The sequence below is a fragment of the Pinus tabuliformis genome, chromosome 6 (genome assembly GCF_031772625.1).
Source record: "Pinus tabuliformis cultivar Carrire ecotype Pingquan chromosome 6, CPIR1, whole genome shotgun sequence".
NCBI lineage: Eukaryota > Viridiplantae > Streptophyta > Pinopsida > Pinales > Pinaceae > Pinus > Pinus tabuliformis.
The window spans coordinates 703844341-703853765 of record NC_142292.1 but is presented as its reverse complement, the minus strand read 5'-3'; the positions used below and the strand labels follow the sequence as shown (position 1 = coordinate 703853765).

Below are 9425 nucleotides of genomic sequence, written 5' to 3'. Positions count from 1 at the left end.
AAATGATGTTTTTATTTATTTATTTAACTTCAAAAAAGTGGTTTTTTTTTATTTTTTATTTATTTTTTTAATTATATATATATTTTTAACTTTTTTTCTGTTTGTTTTTTTTATATTTATATATTTTTTATTTAAATTTTTCATTTTTACAGTTTATTCTGATTTTTTTATTATATATTTTATGATATTTAATTAATTTTTTGTCATGAATTGTCCCCTTGCCACCTTGGCCATTTGGGCCTCGGGTGGTCGAGGATTTTTATTTTTTTTGTTAAGTTTTAAATTTTTTTGATGTTGTATTTAATTTTTGTAATTTTTTTTTCAATTTTTTATTTTTAATTTTTTATTTGGTTTTTATTTTATTTTACTCTTTCTTTCTTTCTCTTTTTTTTTTTTTTTTTTTTTTTTTTTTAATTTTACATGGTATGTTTAATTTTTTTTACATTTTTTTTTTTTTATGTCATTACTATATATTTTTTATATTTGATTTTTTTTGTCATGTTTTTAATGTTTTATTACTTCTTTCTTTTTTTCTTTTCAATATTTGAATTTCGTTTTCTGATATATATATATATATATATATATTGTGTAAGGTCCGTGTCGATGCTTGTCTAGCAACTCGATCCCATAATGTGCAATTTGTTAGATGATTTTAAAGTTTTTGTTATAATGAATCGAGTCAGACCCACAACGTGTTAATTTCATGGTTGGTCTTTAAGTTTTCATTACAATGGTTGAGGTGACCTACATTGCGTGTCAATTTGGTAGTTGATTTAAAAAAAAAAATTGCAATATATCAAAGTTGTTTTAGGTTAAGATTTTAAAATTGCTATACATTTAGCATTTAAAAAAAATACTCTTGGTATAATAACTTTTTCATTAAGGGCTTCATTTTTAAATGTTTTTTAGTCATAAATTTTTCCATAATGTCATGCTTGAAATATTTTGAAAACTTAAGATTGTTTTGTAGTCATAATCTTTGGTTTTAATTCCATGGTTGAAAATTTGTCAAGATTTTAATGTTTTTCTAAGTCGTGATATTTTATCTTTAATGTTATGGTTGAAAACAGTTATAATTTATTTTATTTTTAGCACCATGCTTGAAAATTGTTGGAATTTTAAGGTTTTTCAAAGAAGTGATATTTTAAATTTATTGTCATGCTTAAAAATCGTTGGAATTTTAAGGCTTTTCAAAGATGTGATATTTTATCTTTAATGTCATGCTTGAAAATCATTGGAAATTTAAAGTCTTTCAGAGTCACAACATTTTAATTTTAACATCATTATTAAAAAATATTGAAAATGTACCCTGAAAAAAAGGCGTTATTCCGGCATCAACACTTTTCAATTTCAAGGTGTTTTTTGCACCAAACAAAATGGATTTTATTGTTTTTTACTGTTATTTTTAAAAAATATTGAAAATTTGCTCTGAAAAAAAAAATGGATGCAAAATCAACACTTTTTATTTTGGGGTTGTTTTTTCATGTTTTTTTTGGGATTTTTTGGCTCGAGTACCCATTTTGAGGTAATAGTTCCCGTTTGATCGGTAACTATGTTATTTGATTAATCTCTTGGGCCTGCTTTTCTCAGGATTGCCAAAGATTCATTCCCATGATTTTGCACTTGAAAAATTTCATCTTCGAAAATCCTCCTCTAGATATACAAGCTCCAACTCTACTTCTCTATTTTTAAGCCTTTTTCAGTGCTATGACCACTTCAAATTTGATTGTTCGCTTCCAAATCTGACTCTTTCTCCTTCACATTTGAATTTCACTGCACTTTGAATTTTGTGAATGGTAAGTCAACCACTACACACTCGCATTTCATTTATTTGACTAGTTTACTATATTTTTATGGAAAACAATGAATGTTAATGCTTACATGCATTTTTCTCGAGTCCATAAGGAGATGGAGAGAGTAGATACACATGCATTTTGCATGATCCCATAAGGAGATGGAGAAAGAAAAAAAATACTAGCAAGTCCATCTAGGGACATGCACCCCGAGATCTACTTCTGGATGGGTAAAATTGTTTTGTCTTGGATGGGCTATTAAACAATTAGATGTGCTTAATTGATCATTTAAAAGGTAAAATCCACAACATCATGTGACCATGCAATCATAATTACTTAGAAGTTTATGCCAAGAAAATCTCACAATGACCCAATGTCACATGGAATCACTCAAGTTTTTTGGTATACGATATTTGCACATTCTTATTAAATGAGAGGCTAGTCTTTTAATTCTATAGTTATAACGCATTTTAATAATTCTCAGTATGCTATTCATTAAAAAGGAGTATTATTCTAAATAAGCATCCCTAGGGATTATTTACTATTAATAATCTAGTTAAAGAGACTAATTTCATAGTACAATTTGAAAGTAGTTGCATAAATCCCAACTTGCCAAGTTATCATTTCTATTTATAGCCTCATTGCAATCTCAACATTAGTACCATATGAACCCAAGAACCTAGTATTCAAGCATTTAAATTATGAAAATATGTGTTGATACATTAGGCACCACATTTCCCTTGATTAACATTTATGATAAAGAGACCTCTTGATAGAGTTTCTCCTATCATGGAGTCATTCACATTCTGTTTCTGCGGAATAGTTACTACAAGAAGAGTCAACGAGTAATAATTTAAAAATGGGAAAATAAGAAAAAATCAAAGGATACTTTGATAAATATTCAAGAACATTTTTACAAAACAGAGTTAGGGTTTAGCTTACTTCCAACTTCTTTGAAATCTGATTTCATGGACACTGACCAGAACATTAAAATTGTGAACAAAATTCCTTAGCTATAATATATACTACAATCACACTAAGCTATAAATCAATACTATTCAATGATTAAAATAAGTTACAAAATTGAATACTTTATATCCTTACAAAGGATAACATTCCCTGAAATGCCTAGGACTAAGCCTAATTTTATATATTTAGATAATGGGAAAAGATAGGAAAAATTACCAGCATCATGTTGAGACCAATGCAAATTCTAAAATAACCCTTGAGTAGTTCATTACCTGCACACAGTCAAGAATAGATCGTAATTTCTTTGCATTATGAAGATTTATGAACTAAAGGAAATCTTGGTTGCTTTATCACAAGGATATGGATAAAAAAAAAAAAACAAATGTGATGCATGCATATGCATGTAAGACATTTACCAATTTGTGACTGAAGCAAATAAAATTGTTTACAAAGAAGAGAAACTACCACCATGTTTGTCCAACAAATATATTGAAATTACCAATCTCTACAAAGTCAAGAAATTTTCAGATCCCTGCTTTGAAAACGAATAGTCCACAGAAAAGACATTTTTGCTTTTGAATTGTGTTCGCAATGTTTCCTTCGTAAAACCACCTTGGCAATACATTGTGGCCGTTTGGAGTTGTTTTTCACATGATAGAAATGAGGGGATTATTTCATAATAACTTTTTTGAAGTCAACTTTGTTTTTTGGAAAGACCACCACAATGTTCTTTGCACCATAATTTGTCACTTTATGAATAAAATACATGTTATAATAAGTTGCTTGAGTGAATAAGCAACATTAAGCTATGATATTGTACACCGTCCTTATCCTTTAATTCTATAAAAAAATCTCGAATTATGTTACAAAATGGTGTTTTCATTAGGAAAATGGTGTTGGAGGACACCATCACCATTTCCTGTTTGAAAGATTAATTCACAATGAAGCACACAAAGGAAAATTTTCAATATTGTAGTGATATTCCACTACTTAATTCAAAGATTTAGTTACTTTCTTACAAAGCAGGGAATAATGAAGGTGGCATTCCATGTACAAACCTATGGTCATTTTAACAATGAACGGATAATTAAAGAATCCTTCACAGTAGAAATACTTGCATGGAGGACTTCCAAATTAAGTTCTTCTAGTGTTGTCATCAATCGTGCAATAGGATGGTTATGTTTAGTACATTGAATTCTTATTATCACCTCCCGATCAACAATGCAGACTTCTAAATTCAAGCCAAGGAATTTCCCATCGTTAAAACCTTTAAGGTCAACGCATGAAATATATTTTGTTTCTTTACCTACCAACTTCAAAAAAATCATCAATAATTCCTTCTTTATGGTGTCAATTTAAACCTACAATTCAACCCTCTCAGACTCCAAATCTTGTTGTTTGGAACATAGTGCTTTGATATAAGCAACAACATCACCGAGTAGAGAAGCTTTTTCCAATTTTGACACATTATGAACCATGGTAGGAAGCTCATTAAATTTCTGGTTCAATTTCTCATGCCTTTGTCGCTCAACCTCAACATGATTCATAGGCTCTTCACGACCATTTGCATGCTTTCTCCCATGTTTTTGTGGCTTTCTCTTGACCACAACAAACATTGAATCTTTAATTGAGGCAGAGGGTTCTACATCAAGCATCTCTGAATTAATGCTAAAGCGCAAGCCTCCTAGAGCAATTGGATCAGGTGGATTAGATGGTAAACCAATGGTATCCTCTTTTATTGTTGGCTTTATCAAGTTATTTTCATTGCCTTTAAAACCCAATGTGTGGGTTTGTGGTTCTGCACCGTTTACTGTTTCTGTAATATGGATGGCGGGCACTTCAAGGGCTTCAATCTCCTGAGTTAAGAGTATGCAAAAATTATTTGTCATTTTTAACCACTAAAGAACTTTGTTCATCGAACACATATTACTTTTTGTTTTCTTGTCACAGATAACACATATGCGTTTTGTTTGCTTCTCACAGATAACACAAATGCCTATTGTTTGCTTGTCACATATAATAATGCAGTGGAGGCCCACGAAATGTTCTCAACAGTTGAAGGAATATGTCCCAGCAAAGCAGACACTTGAGAGTTTTCTTGTTAAACAAAATAAGATGAAAACAATTTCTTGTTATGCTAATGTCAGCATTGATGTCAAATTCATTAGGACATAGCTAATCGTTTGTAAAACTGTTAGTTTGTGATGGTGATATTTAAATACAATGGTTCTTGAATGACATAACAAGATTGTAAAAGTTTGTAACAATTTTTTAAAACTAAAATTCCCCAAATGACTAAAACAGAGACAAACATTATATCAAATACAATGTCAATCATACTTGTGTAAAATGGAAAATGTTGTCAATGAAGAGTAACACATCATGGCCTTCGACGTCTCAAAAATGCTCTACAACAGTCAATCCTGTAAGCCCAACAAGTGCACGAGCACCAAGTGGTTCATTAATTTGACCATATATAAGAGCACACTTGCTTTCACCTTATATAGCAAGAAAATCATTAATTAGCAGACAATCCTCTGATTATGTGTGCAAAGAACAACTCTTCATAAATGGGTGCTTTGAAGGGTTTCAAAGATGGTGATTCATTCACGACAAACGTCATACAAGAATATATAACAACAAACATCACACACACAACCTCATCTCCATTTGCTACACAACATGGCAGAACATCCAAGGAATAATATCACTGCTAGGGTTTAAGGGTGAGGAAGTGGGAGTTATACCCATCATAAATTAATCCACCTCTCACCAAACTAAATTCAACCCACTTCACATCCAACCCCCCTAAACCCCAATAGAACAAGTAGAGAGAGTCCTTTGTCACAGCAGGGTCGATGCCCATCTTGTATTATTGGATGTAATGCTCGCTCAGATCCAAGTATGCCTGGTGGGTGAGGCTCGCCAAGTAGCGAAAGACATATTATCCTCCTCTTCATCCTGGTTGTCCTCGTCTTCTTGTCGCACGGAGCTTGAGAAGTCTCATTTTTTTTTTAGGCCATGGGACTCTTCTATTTCAACCATTGCTAACAGGTCTCATGAGCCTCTTATAACGTAAGTGCAAAGCATGCGAAATGGGCACACCCTTTTGTTGTTATTGTTGTTAAGAAGAAGAACCTGTTGCTTTAGAAAATCGGTCCTTTGTAAGTGCAAGCACGAGCTGGAAGGGGGGGGATTTGTACTCAGAAGGTTGCTTCCAGAGATATTTTCAATAGTAGTTTCTGGCATTTGGTGGCTTTGAGCAAGCCATGTTGTAGCCTTGCTGCAACGCTTAGGGTGTACGTATAGTATCTCCCATTGAAGCATAATCCGACAAATTCTTCGATCCTCATGCTCATGGGCTAGCATCCATGTGTCAAGTTATTATTGAAGGGAAGACGACGAAAATAAGTCTCTTTAATTTGCTAGATGTGTCCAGCACAGCCCCGCAAAAGAATGCCTATTAACGTAATTAATGTAAATTTTTAAATATAATTTAAATTTTATAAATTTAAAAATTGTATTATGAAAATTATTTTACTTTATAATATATTATTAAACATATAAATCAATTAAAAATAAACCTAAAAATGAAATATTTAAAAGCATTTTAAAATACACTTCAAAAATCTTCTCATTATTTGAAAAAAAATAGTGAAAACCCTATCATAACTCATAATATTTCTATTTAAAGTAATGTATGGCAAGAGACCTAACTCAGAATGTTAATATTTAACACAGAATATTCCTATTTAAAGTAATGTATTGCTGTTTAAAGTAATGTAAAGTAATGTATTGCTAAGAAACATAACTCAGAATGCTATTTAATGTGATGTGTGTTGCAAGAGACATTTGATGTTTTATTTAAATTATTCTCAACATTGCAAAAAGTTCTTAATCAACTTTAATTTCCAGAAACAAAGCTGCACACTTTTAAAAATGGCTTGAAAACGCAAACACAAATAGTTTGTTTCAGTTAAAGTTTGTGTGCAATGAGATCAAAGTTCTGCTCAAAAGCATCAACATTCCTTCCGTTTAAAATGTTCAGTTAAAAACATCAATATAATGTAACGTTAATAATACATATTTAGCCTGTAATACATTTCCATAACACGTCTTATTTCCTAAGGAAGAGGATAGATAATACTATGAAACAAATCAGACGCCACGCCACTGAAAGAGATTAGGGACATCACGTAAATATGTCTCACTATTTTACACACCTAATTAATAAAACATGCCTTTAAAGCTTACTTATTACATGCCTTTAAACCTCCATGCAACCTGCAGCGAGCACTGTGGCCACTTAACCTTATTGTAATTATGAAATGCTTTCATATTTTACCACCTTTCTTCGCTTGCTTCCTCCTCGGGGTATCCTTCCATGCTTTCTTCGCTTGCTTCCTCCTCACAATTCGCTTCTTCCTCAGGGTATGCTTCTTCCTCAGAATTCTCTTCTTAATCAGAGTATCCTTCTTCAAAGCCCTCTTCGTCAGAGTCTTCACTCCCTTCCACGAAGTCTTCTCCCAGTCGTTGGCGCAGCTGCTCCACTACTCCCTCACTCCATTGCAGGTTGGGACATTCCAACACATCAAGTTCCTCCAACGAGCTCAAATGCTCCACATTGGGCAACATCTGTAATTTAGAACAACTCCTCAACAGAAGACGTTTGAGGGCCGTCAGGTTCCTAACCGAGTCCGGGAGCGTCTGCAGGCTGAAGCACCAGCGCAAGGCAAGGGTCTGGAGGCCCGTCAGGTTCCCAACCGAGTCCGGGAGCGTCTGCAGGCTGAGGCACGAGCCCAAGTCAAGGCTTTGGAGGCCCGTCAGGTTCCCAACCGAGGCCGGGAGCATCTGCAGACTGGAGCACCAGCCCAAGTCAAGGCTCTGGAGGCCCGTCAGGTTCCCAACCGAGTCCGGGAGCATCTGCAGACGGGAGCACGAGCTCAAGTCAAGGCTCCGGAGGCCCGTCAGGTTCCCAACCGAGGCCGGGAGCATCTGCAGACGGTAGCACGAGCCCAAGTCAAGGCTCTGGAGGCCCGTCAGGTTCCCAAACGAGTCAGGGAGCATCTGCAGACTGGAGCACGCGCTCAAGCCAAGGCTCCGGAGGCCCGTCAGGTTCCCAACGCAGTCCGGGAGCCTCTGCAGACGGTAGCACGAGCACAAGTCAAGGCTCCGGAGGCCCGTCAGGTTCCCAACCGAGTCCGTGAGCATCGGCAGACTGGAGCACGCGCTCAAGCCAAGGCTCTGGAGGCCCGTCAGGTTCCCAACCGAGTCCGGGAGCATCTGCAGACTGGAGCAAAAGCTTAAGTCAAGGCTCTGGAGGCCCGTCAGGTTCCCAACCCAGTCCGGGAGCATCTGCAGACTGGAGCACTGGCCCAAGTGAAGGCTCTGGAGGCCGGTCAGGTTCCCAACCGAGTCCGGGAGCATCTGCAGACTGGAGCACGCCCTCAAGCCAAGGCTCTGGAGGCCCGTCAGGTTCCCAACCGAGTCCGGGAGCATCTGCAGACTGGAGCACGAGCCCAAGTCAAGGCTCTGGAGGCCCGTCAGGTTCCCAACTGAGTCCGGGAGCATCTGCAGACTGGAGCACCAGCGCAAGTCTAGGCTCTGGAGGCCCGTCAGGTTCCCTACCCAGTCCGGGAGCATCTGCAGACTGGAGCACGAGCCCAAGCCCAAGTCCGGGAGCATCTTTAATGTGGTCGTGCATTCTCAGGCAGTTTTCCCCGTCCACCTCCACCAAGCACCTGTTTACCAGCTTCCAAAAACCTGACCGTCCCGACCAGCCAGATTCGCTCCATACTCCTATGGCAGTATCCTTATCTTCCCCTATGAAGAAACAGGCGATGTCTAAGAATATCTGCTTCTCCTGTTCATCCAGAGCATCATAACTAATCTGAAGTGTTCTCTGTATATCACTGGGAAGTATATCCGAAGTCTTGTGCAATTGTTCATTCCAGTAATCTAAATCATCTTCTCCATGAAGAAGCGACCCAAGTACTTTAAGAGATAATGGCAATCCGTTGCATACCTCCAAAAACTTTTGAACCACTTCCACAAATCCTACTACAGGATGGGGCTGACCGAAAGCGTGCAAGCAAAACAGCTCTTCCGAGTGTTCTGGACTGAGGCCTTGCATGGTGTAAATGGATGACTGTATTATCCCCCAGCTTTTAAGCACATCTTTATTGCGAGACGTAACTAAAATCAAACTCTTTGGATGAATGACATTTTTAAGCGGAAAAAGTAATGCATCCAGCTGATCAATATGATCCACATCATCTAAAACCACAAAGGCCTGGTCAGAAGATGATAGATGCATTTTGATCTTGGATTTGCCTTCATCAACATTCTTTATTTGTACATTTGGTACACCCAAATCCTCAAGCAGGCTACTCTGCAGGGAATCTAAAGATTTGGATCTGATATCAAATAAAAAACATTTTTTATTGTATTTTGCACGGGCACGGTTGAAAATTTCTTTGGCGACAGTCGTTTTTCCGATGCCGCCAAGACCCACAATTGCCACAATGCGAGGCTCCCCCTTCGCGGCTGCAATGACATCATCCAAGCCTTCTACATTTTTGCTCAGGCCAGTTGGATATTTAGCTACATCCAGAGGGGGATATTTAGCTCCATCCAGAGGGGGCCTGCTAACCTTTTCCAAAA

At 36.6% G+C, this 9425-nt stretch overlaps 1 protein-coding gene and 1 pseudogene across 1 annotated transcript in view; both read right to left on the bottom strand.

The window, feature by feature from the left end:
- Positions 1 to 3752: 3752 nt before the first annotated feature.
- LOC149260626 (transcription factor MYC1-like) lies at positions 3753 to 5628 on the bottom strand (annotated as a pseudogene).
- Positions 5629 to 8286: 2658 nt separating this feature from the next.
- Positions 8287 to 9425, bottom strand: part of LOC149260625 (disease resistance protein RUN1-like) — a 31867-nt gene continuing 30728 nt past the window's right edge. The window contains exon 3 of the mRNA XM_089460508.1: positions 8287 to 9414. Within this exon, the coding sequence (XP_089316634.1) occupies positions 8287 to 9414 (1128 nt within the window). The remainder of the gene's footprint in view (positions 9415 to 9425) is intronic.